At 42.9% G+C, this 19,199-nt stretch overlaps 1 protein-coding gene across 1 annotated transcript in view; it reads left to right on the top strand.

Moving 5' to 3' along the window:
- PREX1 (phosphatidylinositol-3,4,5-trisphosphate dependent Rac exchange factor 1) overlaps window positions 1-19,199 on the top strand; it is a 240,368-nt gene that overhangs the window by 204,919 nt on the left and 16,250 nt on the right. The window contains exons 21-30 of the mRNA XM_035122595.2: window positions 1,397-1,559; window positions 3,670-3,857; window positions 5,365-5,526; window positions 6,598-6,808; window positions 7,923-8,199; window positions 8,483-8,686; window positions 15,533-15,621; window positions 16,084-16,166; window positions 16,645-16,735; window positions 17,278-17,406. Of these exons, the coding sequence (XP_034978486.2) occupies window positions 1,397-1,559; window positions 3,670-3,857; window positions 5,365-5,526; window positions 6,598-6,808; window positions 7,923-8,199; window positions 8,483-8,686; window positions 15,533-15,621; window positions 16,084-16,166; window positions 16,645-16,735; window positions 17,278-17,406 (1,597 nt within the window). The remainder of the gene's footprint in view (window positions 1-1,396; window positions 1,560-3,669; window positions 3,858-5,364; window positions 5,527-6,597; window positions 6,809-7,922; window positions 8,200-8,482; window positions 8,687-15,532; window positions 15,622-16,083; window positions 16,167-16,644; window positions 16,736-17,277; window positions 17,407-19,199) is intronic.

Genomic DNA, 19,199 nt, shown 5'->3' with positions numbered 1-19,199 from the left:
ACTCAGGCACAGCTTTGCAGGACCACTCTAGTTCTCTGCTTCAGTTCCCCATCCTTAAAGTCATAATCCCACAGAATTACTGTAAAGATGACCAGGTTAAAACACTATATTAGAAAGAAAGAAAATGTATCCCAGCCTTCAGTAGTACCTTCTCAGTGCTGTTTTAAGCAAAATCAGTGTGCAACGTCATGCTGGAAGCAGCTACACACATCTGTTCCACCTTGCGTCCACAATGAAATGAAATGGACACGTGCAGCTGTTTTAAATACAACGTAGTACATGCTTAATCTGTTACATTTGAAGCACAACGGTGAGTATTGCATGTTGTGATTTCACAATGCAAGAAGTGGCTGGAAGAAGGACTGAAGAACAGAGAGATGATTTTCAGGTTGCCAAAATGTATTTTAACAACCACTTCCCCCCACCCCACCCCAAATATTTTTACATAAATAGAGTGGGAGCTTTTACTTTATAACAGTAAAAGGAGCTCACAGAAGAGGGAGGAGTCAGCAAAACAACTATTCTCCTCCATCACAAGGCTCTCTCTCCATCCGCTATATTAAAAAGGGATACCATGGTACTGTCAGGGTCAACCTAGACAATGCATTAAGCACCTCTATGCACTTAATGAACCAGACTTGTTATTTGAATAGCAGCCATGGGTGGAGGGAGGGGCATTTCAAGGTGAGGTGGATCTGGTCTGTGGCATGTTGGGAGTGGGGATTTAACCCTTTCTACTAGTCCAGGCCTCCTCTTTTGCTGCAACCGTTGGAGCTAATAAACTGTGACTACTGCCTCTCCCTGTTAAGCTAACAGAGAGGTCATGTTAGAATCCCTACACAGTTTTGGCCCAGACCCATATGAATCTGCTCAGTTATTAAGATCATCATCTGAGGCTTTGCTTCATATCCTGCCTCAGTATGAGGCATGGTCAGTAGTCATGTGGGACCAGGCCTTATCAGCAGTACCACCCAGGTTGTGGAACTCCCTCTTCTTGGAGGTTCATGTGGTCCCCACATTGCAAGCCTTTCACAGAGCTGTGAAGACTGTTCTTTTCCACAGGGTGTTTGATCTTGAGTAATTCTGGCTCTATGTTGGTGGGGTTGTGGTTGCTCTGCTCAGATGTTCTCTCTAACTCTATGGATTTCAGATACTGTATTTTTAATGAGGTTTTCTCACATTTTCTGGTCCTGTTTATCATTCTCCTCCTCTCCCTGATGTTCCTCATCACCCCCATTGGCCATCCATCATTGGCCATACTCATCCCATTATCGGCCATGCTCGTCCAGAACATCTGGAGCAGACCAGGTTGCTGATACCTGTAAATCCATCCAAAAGCCAATGTGCAGTGAAACTTGGGAAAATGTCTCTCTAACATCCCTGCTTTCTTTGGAAGGGTTTTTATCAATGGGTGTACCGAACACATGAAGACGCAGAAGAGGACAGAGCTCGGCAGTCAGCTTCCAACTCATACCTGAATGGAAGTCATTCTGAATCTTGTAAAGGAGATCTCTCAATCGAGGAAAATGATCCCCTTAATGACAGCCAGCAAGACGAAGGTAAGACATTCCTTGCCAGTGAGGGAAATGATCTAGGGCCTAGGCAGTGATCTGTAGCTGTCCTCTGATGGGGTTGGGGTGGGGAGGGGTAGCTTGGTGATGCAAAAGGCCTCCTGGCCCCCCTTCTTAGTAGGTCTATAAAATAGTAGGTCTATAAAAGACTTTCCTTGAAAAGCCACTGCCCTCTAAAGTACTGGGCTAGATAGACCTATGATCTGGTTCATTATAATGCAGTTTTTCGTACTTTACATCAGTAGAATGGGAGGTGGATATGCCTTTCTGGTAAGGCAAGGTGGCAGAGACAATAATTGATACCTGAATCACTGTGGGTGTTTAATTTGGAACAGGGGTTCTTTTCTTGTCTTCAACAGACAGTCTTCAAGGGTTGCCATTCAACCCTTGCCTATTACAGGGACTGGAGACTGGGCATTTCCCCGGACCGTGTCAGTTTCCTGCTTTGTGCTATACAAGTGTGAGTCAGTGGGTGAGGAATCTGGTAGATCACTCAGGATGCCGCAAGGAGAAGCCTATGTGCAGAACTTCATTCCTGCATCTCCTCCTCTGTGGTCTCTCACACTGGTTTCATATATACAAACTTTGTCTCCAAAACAGTACATCTGTTTTTATTGACCTCTTTAGCTGTGCACTAGAGAAAAATCACTGAGCCCCAGGATGCAGTGTTGTAGGGAAATTGACTTGGCAGCTGCAATGTCAAGCCACAAACCCAACATAATTACACAGTGCCTTGGCTTGTGGTTGACATATATCACACTGGGCAGTGTTTTTATTTTATATTTTACTGAATTGCTTGTATCCCTTGTGCCACGTAGGATGCCAGCTCAGTCTTTCTCTCAACTTGTTACCCCAAATTGGATGCGACTGACTTGTAGCTAAACTGTGGGATTCTTAATGAGAATGTTATTGAGAAAAGGGGATTGTGGGATTCTATTTACTGACAATGCTATATTTGGCTGAAGCTGTAATGTGGGGACTAACCAAGATGGCAAGAGATGAGAGTATTAAGACATCTGAGTCCCATTTGATATTTTGCCTATGTAGCTTCTCTTTGAAAGGAAGTATGCTTTACTTAGCCGAACTTTCCCCACTGGGTTACTGTGAAGATAAAACTGGGTATAGCGTTGAGACCTTGAGTTTCTTCAAGCAAGAGTTGGGTGCAAATATAAATAAAATTAATACCTTAATAGGATGTTGCATAGCATCATATTTCAGCAAAATAATGAATGAAATTAAAACGTGCTTTAAAATTGAGACTGAGTGTTTGCTCAATAGGATCCTAAGAGGTTTGAGAATCAGCCCCACCAGTTGTGTCTAGTACTACCTGTCAGTGTCGCCCCCTCTCCCAAGACATTTCAAGACTTTTAACTTTTAACATTTCTTTTGATGGCTTATAATTGGCAGAAGCATCACTGCCAGAATTTCAAGTAATTTTGTTGACTGAGCAGAAGCGAGGAGGGCTTTTAAAGTTCATCAGTGATAATCACATTTTTAAAAGCTTTTGAATATTCATATTTGCATTGTGTGCTCTTGGCTGACTCGCAGTGTGATGGCATGTGCTTTGACTGAATGATTGACAGTGTAATCCTAATCGTGCCTGTTCAGAAATGAGCCGCATGGAATTCAGTGGTACTCACTCTCAAATAAGTGTAGGGATAGCATTGTAGTCCTTGCCAAATGTTTTAAACATCCACCTCTCAACAATCCCAGGTTTCATGAGGTCAGAGATTATGGGAGTTGCACTTCAGATACATACACACGCCTTTACTGTGGTCTTTGACACCTGAGATGTGTAGTTTCATGACCCACCCTCTACCTGTGACTGTAATTTGTTGTAGACTTGGAAGGGACCCTGAGGGTCAAGTCCTCCTTTGTGCTATGTGGACACACTCGTGAGATGGTTTTTGTTTTTATTTTTAATGAACTCAGTAATATCACAGTGTTCATAAATGCCAAGAGGGCATTTTAATTATGGCATGTTCTCACTCCTCCTGTGCATATATGGCTTTTTGTGCTGCTTCGGGGATCCTGAGAATTCTTTTGATATGATACATCCATCTCTGTGCTCTTCTAATGACTGAACTTTGCCTTGCAGAATTGGCCCTTCAGACTTTTGACTCCCCGTTAATCATCAGAGAAGACACTTCTCTTATTAGCCTAACGGTGGACAATGTTCACCTGGAACATGGCGTCGTGTATGAATACGTCAGCACTGCTGGAATCAGGAGTTTTGTCCTGGAGAAGATCATTGAACCCAAGGGGTCCTTCAACCTCACAGCAAAGGTTTATACCATTCGGTGTTATTCTTTAATGCATCAACCAGGCATCCACTTTTCCCTGTCCCTGAAGCTCAATAGAGTAACAAATGTATATAAAGGTAAAGGGACCCCTGACCATTAGGTCCAGTCGTGACCAACTCTGGGGTTGCGACGCTCATCTCGCGTTATTGGCCAAGGGAGCCGGCGTACAGCTTCCAGGTCATGTGGCCAGCATGACTAAGCCGCTTCTAGCGAACCAGAGCAGCACACGGAAATGCCGTTTACCTTCCTGCCGGAGCGGTACCTATTTATCTACTTGCACATTGACATGCTTTCGAACTGCTAGGCTGGCAGGAGCTGGGACCGAGCAACGGGAGCTCACCCCGTCGCAGGGATTCGAACCGCTGACCTTCTGACTGGCAAGCCCTAGGCTCTGTGGTTTAACCCACAGTGCCACCCACATCCCAACAAATGTATATAGAAATGTGTTAAAATATATTGAAGTATATTAAAATCCATTTGCAATGAAAAAGGACCCTCTGTTGACGACAGACAACCTAATGGGAGATGGTGTACAATGAGTTAAAGAAAATATTTAAATGTACCTTTCCTAAGAAACCAGAAGCATTTCTTCTAGGTGTAATTGGGAATGAATTGCCTAAGAAAGCCCACAACCTATTCTTATACGCAACAACCAGCAGCAAGGATAGTATATGCAAGATGTTGGAAATTAAGAGAAATCCCATGGAAAAAATAATGGCTATGCAAACTAATTGAATATGCCAAGCTTGCCAGTATGACATCTGAAATAAGAAACCAAGATGACTTGGTTGTGAGTGGGAATACCAAGGGGGATATTTATTGGACCTTAAATATGACTTCCAGGTTAGGGGGTGCTTTGTGGCCAACAGTTGACATTATAAAAGATAAGAGATTGTGGAAAATTAGGTGAAGAACTAGTGTATATGCAGCCAAATAATATGTATAAAGAACAGTCATGAAACGCTGGGTGGGAAGTCAAATAGATTTATTGTATATTGTATGCAAAAGGAGATGTAACTGTAAAACTAAAGAAACTAAAAAAAAAAGTTAGATGGCTGCAGAGATGTTGAGACTCGCTGCAGATTGCAGCTGGCAAAGTTTTTTTTTAAAACAGTGGGGGGGGGGGACACACCAAGGAAAAACCTGTCATCCAACACCTCATTACTACATTCTGTTAAGTCAACCCCCACCTCTTCTAAAACATTCTTAGAAATCTATCTACTTTCCACAGAAATGAATTTCCCTCTCACTTTTTGTGGAATGAGGGTTCCACAAAAACAAAGAACAAAATGTGAGTCACCACTTGCGTTACAATTTGCCTTTCCAAAGTGTTCCCTTGAAATACGCCAGGAAGCATGTCTACCTGCCCAGTTGTCATGTTTGTTTGCCTTTGGAATTGTGCAGTCCCGGCTGATGTTGTATTTCCAATGTTTCATCTGCTTAGAGGCTTGCTTAGAACCAAGCAAGGTAATTATTTTCTCCTGCTTTAGATTTTGGAGACCTTTGCTACAGATGACAGCTTCTTTGTGAAGAACTGCAGAAGGCTTATGTCCCTCAGCAATGCTGTGGTCACCATGCCACAATATGAGTGCCGGCAGATTTGTGACACAAAGTTGGAGAGCATCAGCAGAAGGGTTGCCAGCTATCAAGGGGTGAGATCATTGTGCACAACAACATCATGACACTGGAGCATAGTGATGCCTTTAGATTTCAAATCCCCTTTCAAGGAGGTTGCCTGGGTATAGGTGTGCATTAGGTTACGTGCTTTCAACTTTTAGATGGCTTTCTGGTTTTATTGAGATTGCAGATTGTGAAACACTTGAACCATATCTAGTTAAGGGCCTTCTTCACACAGAAGCAGGCTTTACAATCTGACAGTTCAGACTGGATGCACACAGCTCATTTTACAAAGCCAAGATATGACGCCTGCAGATCAGACAGGAAGCAGGAGTAAGGGGCTCCTATCTACCCTCCTCATCAAAAATCAGTGGGATTATGGTTTTAAATAAATAAATAAATAAATAAATAAACGAATAAATAAATAAATAAATAAATGAGTAGCACATATCCAGAACCCACAGCTCCATGCACAGTCTTTTGGAACAGAGCCCCAGTTTACATCATGGGATGTAAGTATTCACCTGCTATCATGGACTATTTTCTACATCATTTCTGGTCTCTCCTGTATTCTGTGAACATCTTGAAGCATACTATACATAGATTTATGTAGTTACAGTGGTGCCTCGACATACTAATTTAATCCATTCCGAAGGCACCTTCGTAGGTCGAAAAATTCGTAAGTCAAAAAACGCCATTGGAATCGCGATTTCCCATGGGAATGCATTGGAAACGGAAAAATTCGTAAGTCGAAGCAACCCTATCTAAAAATCCCTAAGTCGAAAAATCCCTGTCTAAAACCGCTGCAGTTTCCTTTCGGATGTCGAGACATTTGTAAGCTATTAGCCCCATTTGTAAGTCGGAAAATTTTGTTGTCGAGTCATTCGTAAGTCGAGGTACAACTGTACTTAATAAGGAAATACATTTATTGGAAAGAGGGCCACAGAGTTTTTTTTTCTTTTGTGGGTGGAGCTGCTGATGGAAATGGGGGGGGGGAGCAGCTGTGGTAGGTAGTTCGGTTTATTTATAAGTGCATAGACCCAGGGGCAAGTAGTTTGTGGATTAGTGTGCTAGTACAATTGAAACATTTTTCTTTCTTTCCCTAGTTCGCAGATGAGTTGAAAACCAAGGTGAGCCCACCCTTCAAACGAGCCACAACGGAACTTCACCCTCTGAGCAGCATGGATTTCTGCCCCACCAACTGCCACATTAACCTCATGGAAGTGTCGTATCCCAAAAACACTACCTCGGTGGCTAGGTCGTTCAGCATTCGCATCGGACGGAAGCCTTCTATTATTGGCCTAGATCCAGAACAAGGTGCTCACTATCTCTCTTAAGAGCTTTGCATACCCATTGGAGCAACACCCAGTTGTTGTGTCAAGACCTAATTCAAGAAGAATGCTTCTACTAAGATGCCCGATCCCCTTTGAAGTTTTTATGAAAACATCTGACTCTGTCATAGGGCACAGCATAATAGTAGGAATAGGGTGGGTGGGGATGAGCATGGCTATCATCCTGCACATGACAGCCAAGCAGCCTTAAGCAAATTGCCCCCTTTTCTGTATAGAAGGGATGGTTTATTGACTGGGAAAGAAACTTGAAACAAGAGATCCATCACCATGCAAATATGTTGTGGCTGCAAGGCTTGGCAGCTGTAAGTAGGCAATTGGACAACTGAGATACTGGCAACAGGGAAAGGAAGGCCAAAGGTCTAGGACTAGGTCATGGTTGCTGTTCTTGCCCTAGTATTTACAGAATTTGACAAGCTTGAGTACAGCTATTAGCCTGCTGATAATTCCAGATAAGTAAATAAATTTCATAAGGGACCCAGGTGGCGCTGTGGTTAAACCACTGAGCCTAGGGCTTGCTGATCAGAAGGTCGGCGGTTCGAATCCCTGTGACGGGGTGAGCTCCCGTTGCTTGGTCCCAGCTCCTGCCAACCTAGCAGTTCGAAAGCATGTCAAAATGCAAGTAGATAAATAGGAACCGCTACAGCGGGAAGGTAAACGGCGTTTCCATGTGCTGCTCTGGTTTGCCAGAAGCGGCTTTGTCATGCTGGCCACATGACCTGGAAGCTATACTCTGGCTCCCTCGGCCAATAATGCGAGATGAGTGCGCAACCCCAGAGTCGGTCACGACTGGACCTAATGGTCAGGAGTCCCTTTACCTTTACCTTTACCTAAATAAATTTCATAAGCATAGTTCTAACCTTTAGGTAAATTTTAAAGGATTTCTCTACGATGACTACAAAGGGTCTTCTGGGGCAGGGAAATTCTGCGCAATTCCTTATTTCTTCCCATCTGTCACTTATATCTTCCCCCTTTTGGAAAACAGTTCAATAAATAACAAACAAAATAATTTGAGGTTGCTCCTTAAAAGAAGCTTTAAAGACAAGTGCTTTTTGTAACGAGCATTTTCAAATGTTTAACAGGAAGCTTAAATCCAGTCTCGTATACTCAGCACTGCATAGCCAGCATGGCTGCACCGTCATGGAGATGCTTGGCGCCAGAAAATGGGGACCTCAACCCACATGGACAATACGATGGTTGCTATGGCCAAGAGAATGGAGGAACTCCTCAGGAGGAGAGAGGTCTCACCTTTCTGTTGAAGCAAGAAGATCGGGAGATACAGGACTCCTACTTGCAGCTCTTCAACAAACTAGATGTAGCAGTTAAAGAAATGAAACAATACGTCTTTCAGATAAATAAGTGAGTTGGGTTAACATCTTGCCTTTAGAAATATTTGTGCTCAGTCGGGGGGGGGGGGGAGATTGAAGTTAGAATTGAATTATAACTCTCAATGTGCCTTTAGCTTTAGCATGCCTTAGAGCAGGGGTGATGCAGAGCCTCGATTAAGGTTTAAAAGCATGGGGAGATTTACAGAGCTTCAGCCTACAGGTGTCCCCATGTATCTATAGCAGAGATTACACTTCTGACTCCTGGAGCCCTTGGCTTGTTTTTCTTCTTACCATGATACATTCTGCATCTGCAGGCTTTTGTCCACCATTACTGAACCCACGGCAGCAGGATTATGCGAGCTTCCCTCCATGGAGGAGATGCCCGCCACATCCTTGGTCTCGGAAGAGAGCGATATTGACAAAGTAGAGCATGGGATGAAGAAGGTTTGTTTCAAAGTGTCTGAGGAGGACCAGGAAGATTCAGGACATGATACAATGAGTTACAGAGACTCATACAGGTGGGTTCAGTGAGTCGCACTGATCGGAAGCCATTTCACTTGGATACTGAGAAGATTATACGTCCATGTATAATCAAATGAATCACATACTGCTGTTAAAACTGGTGATATCAAGAATCCTCATGTTCTTCTGCTTGATGGTTTCATCTAGTAGCAGACTTGGGTAGTGGAGTACCTATCAGGAAGTGAAAAAAGAACCACCTAAAAATAAGTTTTTTGCATCCTTGGAGAACTCCCAGAAGTATATTTGTAAAATAAAAGAAAATTATAGAGAGCGAGAGAGCAGAAACAGAGAAGGAAGCCCCTTGGCAACAAGATTTTAAGAGCATACAGGGTGATGATGGTAGTTGAGAGAAAGAGAAATGTCTAAAGAATTGTACTGCCTGAGCCCCTGACAAGTTATGAAAAGGGTCATAGAAAGAGGGGTGATTAGGGTTGCAGGTGTGTGACCCAGGGACCCCTGACAGCTTGTTATAACTATCCTTGAGAAGAGAGATTGTGAGTTGGGTGGAAGGAATGTGGGCCATGAGATCTAAAAACTCCCCACAACCACCCACTCTGTACATGGATGTTTCAGAAGGGCCGCAAAGCAAAAGGATTCATTTCCCTTTATTCATCCTCCAGAACTGCACCGGCCCCATATAGCTTTGAAATGCTCAAATTTGGGCCCAGCAGCACAGCTGGGGAAAATCCCTGGGGAGCAGGGGAAAATTCACCTTTTTTTCTCTTTCTGACCGCTGAAATTTCCCTTTCCAGAGATCAGTAGTTCTCTCTGACTGAGCCCACAGAATTGTATTGCAGGTCCTAGTTATTAATGAATGCATTTGAGAACATGCACTAAGCTAGAAGTAGAGGCGGTTTTAGTGTAGTCCCACACTGGGTGCTGGTATTGCAGGGGGTGCTGCAACAATGATGTAGAACGGAGCACGAGAGGCGGGGGGGGGATTTTTAGCATTGCACAGGGCACCACTGAAATTTGAGAACCCAAAGTCCACCACCGCTAGAACATGACATATCAAGAAGGATCTCTGGTATATCATAGCCCCTGTGCACATTTTGTGATGCCTATAATTCTGCTTATTACATGCAAGACATGCCTTTTGGGCTGGCACACTTCTTTATGTGTCACCACAAGAAAAATGTTTGTTGCACCACAATCTGTGAATCCATTCCAGCAAATGTTAACTATGGCTAAATTAGGAGATTAGCCACAGCTAACCTTTATTAAATTTGTGTCCTTTGTTTCTTTAAATTGTGTCCTTTGTCTTATAGATATAGACACCTACCAATCTTACATTCTTACTCAAAGGGTTCTTGCACTTTGATAATAGAGCAGAATCATAACCCATCTATTGCCCTTCTGGTTTGCTGGTTGTTTGTACATTACCACATTTTATTCTAGAATGACTTACCATATGGGAGGCCACTTGTAAGATTTACAAACAAAAGTTAAATGTTTTGTGCAGTGATGCAGGATGAAGGGAAAAGCAATGGGGAATTGAAGTGACTCCAAATAGTTGCATTTTGACTAATGCTGTTCTCAGTGACACAGAATGTTCACAGCAACAGCTACCCACTAGCTACGGTAGCAATACCTTCTTACTGTTTAGTACATCTGCATTGCAAGGTAGGAGGAATTTGTCCCTCTTCATAGGAAGGACATTCCATCACTCCAGACAAATTCAGTTGATTTTCTCCATGGTTTTCCTAATCTCATCTGCCCTAACAAGCTAAAATCCACATGTTTTTAAATCTTACCAATTCTTTCCCTCTTTAAAAAGCACTCTGTGCTTAAAATCTGCTAACAAATGGATCATCGCTCCTTATATACTTAGGACTGTTCCCAAATGTACAGTAGAGCACATATGACATGGGCCAGGCCCTAATCATTACTTGCACAGTACGAATTTAAGTGCATCCAGTCCAGAGTTCACAACAATTTGACATGGTGCACATGTCAGTCACAGGATCAACTTACAGCAGGGCCTCAGTGATCAAGGCAGGTCAGGTGAGGTCAGAGGGAGGAATTTTCCTCTATCCAGTGAAGCATCGCAACTGGGAAGAGGGAATCTTTTGTGGGTTTTTCAGGAGTAGACGCCTGTTAGCTTCAGACTGGTTCTGCAGCTGTTGTTTGCAGAACTGTTAACTTGTTGTCTTATGTGTACAAACACACAATCCACAGAAAACACAGACTAATTGGACTTTATAACGATTACATCTACAGCAGGATTTTTTTTGCATTACTCAGATCAGCAGGCACCAGTCTGAGGCACATGGAAGTAGACTGAATTAACCACAGCCCTGCTGTTTGGAAGATCTCACAAGAGATTTCAAGTAATGCACTTTTTTTTTTTACTTTGTGGTTTTGTGTCCTAAGTGGAACAATTTCTGGATCACACATGAGAAGGATAGGAGAGAACAGAATACGCTGTTTTTGAAGGGGCTGCCAACCAGCTAGAGGCTTTTTCGCTGCCTGAATCATAGCCCTTCGATGAGGGCATTACGAGACTCATACCACCACCACCCCCAGGTGAAAACTGACAAGTGAAAGATAGCTTGGTCCCTGTCCACTTGTTCCAACAAGGGAATCTAAAGATGCAAGGAAGTTGCCCACTCCTCTGTATTGCTGATTGAAGGAGCAAATAAGCTAAATTAGGTTCCAGCAATACAGAGGATACAAAATGGATTTAGGCCAAGATACACAAGGCTTTCCTCTAATAGTTCCCCCTCTTGCCAGGCACATCAACAACATGAGGTAATTAATGGTGACGACGGGGCAGGGGGGAGTCATTTCATAGTAGTAAAAAAAACCACAACCAGTTTGAACTGGCTCTTCATCTCAATTGATTTCAATCCAATACCAGAGCTAAAATTCAAATACTCTTTATTTAGTGGATCATAACAATAAGGAACTAAGGCACCTGTACTGCAGAACAGAAATTCCATCCAACCATTCTGCAGGCAATGCTATTTTGAAGAGACCTTTTTAGTCTAATAGGAGCGGATTTATATATTGTTCAAATATCTCCTGACTACTCCTGTCACTATGGAAATGAGTCTCGCAAATACTCAACGACTTTACTATTAGACTGCTGTAGAAAGTCAAGACTGTCTGAAAAACAGCTTTGTGCATTTCAGTTCCTCAAACGTGGTTCCCTCACTCCCCACCCCCACCCTCTGCCATTGTAATATAACACTATAAAACCACAGAAGTTTTCAGGTAGCTTGGAAGCACTTCTAGTAGCCGCTGTTACAGAGAAGTCTTTCCTATTCAAGTCTGTGAACATTGTGTTCCCAGAAGACTCAGAAGGGGAAAACAGTAAAAGAATAAAAGTTCAGGTTTCCCACCCCCTTACCCTGATTTCTTGTTTTTTCAGTTGGTTTCAGAAAACAGAGATCCAAAATATTTGTGTCTGAAAATCTTGTCTTAAGGCATAAGTGGCCAGCTGCTTCTCATGGCATATATGTCACCTAGTGAAACATCACACCGTTCAAGCTTTAAAATGTTTATGTACCTCTGTGTGTGTGTGTAAATAAATCTTGAGCAGTGCATAGTGATACCTCGGGTTACAAATTCTTCAGGTTACAGACGCTTCAGGTTACAGACTCCACTAACCCAGAAATAGTGCCTCGGGTTAAGAACTTTGCTTCAGGATGAGAACAGAAATTGTGCTCCGGCGGCACAGTGGCAGCGGGAGGCCCCATTAGCTAAAGTGGTGCTTCAGGTTAAGAGCAGTTTCAGGTTAAGAACAGACCTCCAGAACGAATTAAGTTCTTATCCCGAGGTACCACTATATAATATAAAATTTATTTTTTTTAAAAAAAACAAAGACGATGAATCAGTATAAAACCCCAAAATAGTGATATTTTGACAGATCACCCTGGTTGGTGCTAGAAGGGAAGAATAAAGCCCAATAGGAAGATCTACATTTGAACTGCATTTCCTGCTGCAGTGATTCAAGCGCTGGTAGCTCTTTCACCCATACTGGACTTTTTAATCAGGGGACCCCTTCCTCTTAAACATGTAATTTAATTGTGTTCATTTCCACATACATGTCACGCCTTAGGATTGTTGTGAGCGTAGTGATCCAGGTACATTGAGTATTTCTCCTGTGTTGTTGGCAAAGGAGATGGAATTTTGTGTGAAGCAGAGCTCTCAACATGACAACCAACCAAAGAAAGCTACTGAGCGGGAGCCAAAAACTGTCAAATGCTTGTAGAAAATCCCCAGCGTGTTTTGCAACCTGTGCATTAAAGAAAATAGGCCATGGCAATTCAATTAGAAGTGCTATTTCTAGCACGTCAAGATTCCTAGTCACAGGAATTAGCATCATTTATTTCCTCTAAGAGCCGAGCATTGAACATGTAAAAAGCACATTTTGCATGGTTTAAATCCTCAGTTTTGGTTCCATAGAAAAGCTGTTGGTGGGTGGTAGGCTAATCTTTTGCTGGCAGTGTATCTTCAGGGTTTGTTGGTTTGTTGTTGTTGTTTTGTTTGAAAAAACCCTACCTACTCACAGTGGAATTTGTTTTAATGCAATAGAAATAATTTTATTCAGCTTTTCATATGACTCCTATTCCTGTGCTGGGTTTTGTTTAATGGGTTCTATAATTGAGCCTAATCTGCCCTAGATGACACAGTGAGATCAAAGGCAGATTCCCAGTGGGGCTGTCACTTCTTTCAGAATTTAAATGAAAGATGAGAGAGATTGTTCAGTCTTACCTCTTTTAGACTCAGACGATTGAGCATACATAACCTATATAATAGCAATTCAAGAAGGAATCAAATGTGTTTTGATTGGTTTTGGTCAGAAAATGGATATGCCGGGGTTTACAAGAATGGGTAAAGCACAGCTAAGAAGATACTTAGCTGGCATTAGTCATGGTTTGTTGTACGAGATCTGATTCGGACAATCAGTTTACCTTTCATAGCCATTTGTCTCTTCCCAACATTCCTAAACATAGTGTAGTATATCCCTTTCAGAAATTAAGAGAAATAGATACCTTTGAGAACAACTTATATGTTGATAGCAGAAATCAAGTGGAGCATTCTCCTTCATCCCCCCCCTGTCATTTTGATTAAGATGAAACAGCTCTTGGATATCCTGTGCTGTTAAGATGCAGCAACTTGCAGATCTACACAGACAAAAGTATCATGTCATATTATTCTCCTGCTCATCATTTTTTAATCCCCACAACAACCCTAAGAGGAAGCCTAGGAAAGGCTGAGATGCAGTGACTGGCCCAAGGTGAACCCACTGAGCTTCATGGCCAAGTGGGGATTTGAACCCTGGTTTCCCAGGTCCTAGTCCAACACTCTGGGTATGTCTCTGTATCCAAGGAGCTAACAAGTTCTCATAAGGGTCTATTCCATAGCAAAGTCCCCTGTGGTAGCCCAGGGTATGGAGCATAGCTGCCAAGTTATCCCTTTTTTAAAGGGATTTTCCATTATGCTGAATAGGCTTCCTCGCGAGAAAAGGGAAAACTTGGCAGCTATGGTATGGAGTTTCAGACTTGAATCCCACATACATGTGAATTCAGGTATCACCAAACTCATGGGCTTGTGGTTCCCTGGACCTTCATTTCCCATTTTCAACACGGGAGCAAAAAAGACTTCCCTTATGGAAGCATAAATTATATCCCATTTGGAGCATATTTTAAAGACTGCAGTGTTCATTTCAATAATGTTGCATAAATTATATCCCATTCAGAGAAGGTGCCTCCAGTCGCATCTGATTGGTTAACGTTGTGGCACATCAGGACCAGAGGCCAAATGTGGTCCTCCAGACCTCCCTGTCTGATCCTTGGGATTTTCCCTAGGCCACACTTCTCAGGGCCTCCATAAATGTTTTTGCCTGGCCAGAATGTGACCTTGAACTCTCATAATGCCTTCTTGCTCACCTTGGTGGACAATATAGAGGGGTGTGTTTTGAAACAAACTTACTGCACAGATGTCATATTTAGATTGATTGATTGAGGCATACTCTTGCTTCTTTTCACCATTAGCATGTGACCCATTTTGACTCCTATGTAAAAGAGTAAGAATAGCTAATAGAAAACTTAGGATAGTTACGTTAGGTCGGGAAATTGGAACTCTAAAGAATTCTGCTGCTGGTTCTGCAGATTATGCTCTCTAATAAAAATGTATGTTTATGTTTAAATCTGTGTTCTAGTCTGGGTAGATTCTATGGCAATTGTATCTCACCCGACATGCTTTGTGTAGATGTACTTGAGTATGATGATAAAACCAGAGTCCTACTCCTTTTTTTAAGTCAGAAGGCGGCAGTGGCAGGTAGTTTTAAGGGAAGTCTGGACTCAGCAGAATAGCTGAGTGACTGTCCTTGTGACCATCCAGGGATACACCTGGAAATGTCACAAAACAGGTACCGAAAACAGTGTTCCATCATTGTGCATTCTAATAAAAAAACAGTGTGGTTTTAAGTTAAATCTGAACTTTAGAGTCAAGCAACAGAACATGGAAGCTCAATGACGAAGTCCCTGTGGTCAAAGAATCAACTAAATTTGGGTTAGAGTTTGAACTTCTAACCCTCGTCTTTAGTCACTGAGATGAGCTCTGGTAGCAAAGAGTAATGCTACAGTTCTGCAATCTGTCTTCATCAGTGAAAGATGAAGTATTCTAGGACAGAGTTCAAAAGTTTGCTGTCACTAAAGGATGGTATCCTCTTACTGTGTTGCCCATTGTACACCACATTAAACCCTTGGAGACAGGCAGGAGAGAAATGAAAGAATGCCCTTGGATATCCCCTCTCCCCCAAGGTGCTAACTATGCATAGCTGAAATTCTCCATATGAAGAGATTCTTAGTTTCTACACATTTTTCTTCCAGTGAGTGCAACAGTAACCGGGACTCTGTGCTTTCCTACACCAGCGTACGGAGTAACAGCTCTTATTTGGGCAGTGATGAGATGGGATCAGGTGAGTGAACGCTGTGCTTCTATAATGAGACCATTAATAAAGCAGGGTTCAACAATGTGTGGACCATGAGCCAATTCTCCAGTAGATGCCAGTCTATTATTTAGCTGCTCACTTGTGTTTTCTTAGTGTCCCCATAGCAACCACCCTCCTTGCAGGCTTATGGAACAAAAAAAGCCCATGCCATACGCTATGTTCAAGTGGAAAGGGAAACTTCAAAAATCAGTTGGGTCATCTTGTTCATCTTGGTTCTTAGAGCACTTTCAGTTCTCCTTCTTTCCTTTTCACCCCTTCAGACAGATACCGTATAAGGAGGTGGTTGATTACAGCCTAAAGTAGTTGTAATTGATATTGCTGTTGTCATTATATATTAAATTTCTAGATAGGCCTTTACTTCTGACATTCTTTCCATTGGAATATGTTTGCATGAAAACAAGCCCCAAGTTTTACTGTTCCCACCATTAGGTGATGAACTCCCCAATGACATGAGGATACCTTCAGACAAACAAGACAAACTGCACGGCTGCCTCGAGCATCTATTTAACCAGGTGAGTGACACAAACGCTTATTATGTAGAACAGTGATCTTCACTGCTTTTGCCATACTCTCATAGAGTGCGTGCTCTTCCAGATGCTTAGGAACCAGTAACGTTGATTAGCAATTGGGTGCTCTTTTCTTGACATTCTCTGTGATGGGGTTCAACAAATATTCTGTTGCTCATTCAGGCCATGGCTCATCTACTTGGCTTCATCTTGAGTGCCTCAGAGCATGACAGTTGTCTTCGGTTGTTCGCCCACAGCACTTGGTGTTCAGAAATATACTCCTTCTGGTCTTGGACCAATTTAGCTATTGCGATTTGGGGAGGGCATGGGGCACACATGGGGGAAGGAGTTGTGTAAGCAGAATTTCTTGCACTGATGAGATATGTTACCGCCCATGGTTTCCCCTAGAAAAATAAATAAAAAAACCACCTCTCTGGAAACTCTTGAAGAATTTTCAAGACTCACTAAATGTGCTTCTTTGCAGGTGGATGCTATCAATGCCCTTCTCAAAGGACCAGTAATAAGCAAGGCTTTTGAAGAAACAAAACATTTTCCAATGGACCACAGTTTACAAGGTAAACTTGCCAGAACATCATGTGCCCAGGATAATCTTGCTTTTCTCAGAACTTTACAGCTAGGTCCAGACGCAACTTGCTCAATCTCCAGCCGTTCCCCTTCTTCTTCCTCCTTCCTTCCTTCTGATGTGTGAATTCGCTTCTCCTTTCTTGAGAGAGGGGATAGGAAAACCTGGAATGTGATTGACATCACATCATGTTACAGGGGAGACAGAAGGAAAAGACACTGTGCTGCTGCTGTCAGTGGTAGCCATTAATTCCTCATAAGTTCCAGTTTCCAGCCCTATTGTATGTTTGACTTATTTGATGTAACTATATGTTTGCATTGTTTCAACGCAGGTTAGTTTTGCTGCTCTGTACAGACGCCCAGTTATGTTGTATTTTAAAATAACAATAACAATAATAATTGCAGCTTTAATTTTTCATCAGAGCCAACTTTTCAGGGGGCTTAGTTGGGATTAGCACAGTATGCAGTCAGGTACTGTTTTGAACTACTCTGGCATTGTTCAATTGCTCAGCCTAAAGTCCCTCTTCTTCTGCAGAATTTAAGCAGAAAGAAGAAACCACAATTCGGAGCAGGAACAAGATTCAAGTCAGCATCCAAGAAGATCCCTGGAACCTTCCGCTCCGAATCAAGAACCTTGTGGAGACCATACAGAAATACGTGGAAGGTCTGTGAAAAGGGATGCTGGCGGAAAGCTCTTTGGTTTATTTTCGTATTGTGAAAAGGGTAGTAGAGGGACCGGGGATTGATCTGGGCTACCTTTATTGCAAATCTGGGTTTCTACCCATTGGACTGGATCAGTTTTGGGTGGGTTCACGTTTTTGCACTGACATGAGCTGAAAACATTTCTGATGAGACATAATTGGCCTGTGTTTGGCAGATGGAGATTTCTAACAGATGAGATTTGTTCCCTATAGGCAATCCAAGTTGAGATCTTTTGATGTCCCTCAGGAGGTTGTGAACTCTCCATCTTTGGAGGTTTTTAAGCAGAGGCTGGATGGCCATCTGTCGTGGATGCTTTAGCTGAGATTCCTGCATTGCAAGGGGTTGGACGAGATGACCCTTGGGATCCCTTCCAACTTCTACAATTCTGTGATTCTACTGTATATCTGAAACTGACAAACCTCATAAGTCAGGCTCACAATAATTCCTTTGTTAGATTCCATCTAATTTTTCACTGGAATATGCTGCTCAGACTTGACCATGTGAATTTCCCCAGCAAAATCCTCCGTCAGAAGAGGAAGTGCAAGGGCAGTTCTGGACAAGCACGCTGGCTGCCGGATAATGTCATAATCCCTTGACGACATTTGTTTTTTTTCACATTGTGAAGTAAACTTGGGGAGTTCCCATCTTGAGCCATTTCACTGACATGGAAATGGTCTGTGCTTTAGTTTGAATAAGGAGAGTAGTTGTGATCTGCTTTCATTAAGAAACGCAAAGATTTCTTCAAGCTGAAGAGTTTGCTGAGTCTAGAACCCCCTTGAAGCATCCATATGAATGTGTGATGGCGTGAACTGTCATTGGGGGCTGGGTATGTCTTGCCCCCAGCATTCTGTCTTCAACACTTTGTGGGCAAGAACTAGGTAAGAGGCATAAATCAGAATACAGAGCAGCTTCAGGTGTGTTTGATTCCAAAATACTTGTGCAAACTGTACTTATGATGGGATGTTTAACCTTTGGACCACCAAATGTTGTTGGAGTCCGGGTCTCATCAGACCCACCTTGCATTGCAATGGTGAGGAGTATTGGGAGTTGTAGTCCAATGTCTGGAGGACCAAAGATAGGCTCCGCTGACTTAAACCACCACTTCTCCAATTTTCTTAAGTCCTCCTCAAACATTAGAGTAACTACCTAAGGGCTTAAACAGGGGAGGGGTCTGGGGTGTACGCCTGCCCTTGGCCCAATGTCCTGGCACACTGACTCCACTTCACACACTGAGCTGGACATGCTTAGAAGCTTCTCCACGATCAGGAACTTGTAATGCACAAAGATCTAAAGCATAGCTGCCAAGTACCCCGTTATCCTCGGGAAACCCCCGTATTTTCTTACCGTTTCCCGCAGGTGTCCCGAATGGCAAAATACCCCATATTCCCCTGGATTACGGAGCTCCTGCCAGCGGCCATGTTCTTCTGGTGCCGTGCCGGAACTGGAAGTCGCTTCTACGCACTTCCGGACATGCGTAGAAGTGACTCCCAATGCCGCTGTGCCCATTTCCAAAATGTTCGCAGCGCCAGAAGTCACTTCTACGCATGTCCGGAAGTGCGTAGAAGCAACTTCTGGCGCTGCGGACATTTTGGAAATGCTTCTACACATGTCTGGAAGTGCATAGAAGCGACTTCCAGTGCTGCAGCACTGCTGATCCCGGATTTTTCAATCCGGAACTTGGCACCTATGATCTAAAGTGCCACCAGCATGCATAGGGACATTGAGGGTGGGGCTTGTATGTACAGTTTGCTACAG

This window comes from Zootoca vivipara, chromosome 7 (genome assembly GCF_963506605.1).
Source record: "Zootoca vivipara chromosome 7, rZooViv1.1, whole genome shotgun sequence".
NCBI classification, from domain to species: Eukaryota; Metazoa; Chordata; class Lepidosauria; order Squamata; family Lacertidae; genus Zootoca; species Zootoca vivipara.
The sequence above is the reverse complement of the archived record's forward strand: the minus strand, read 5'-3'. Positions and strand labels throughout refer to the sequence as shown.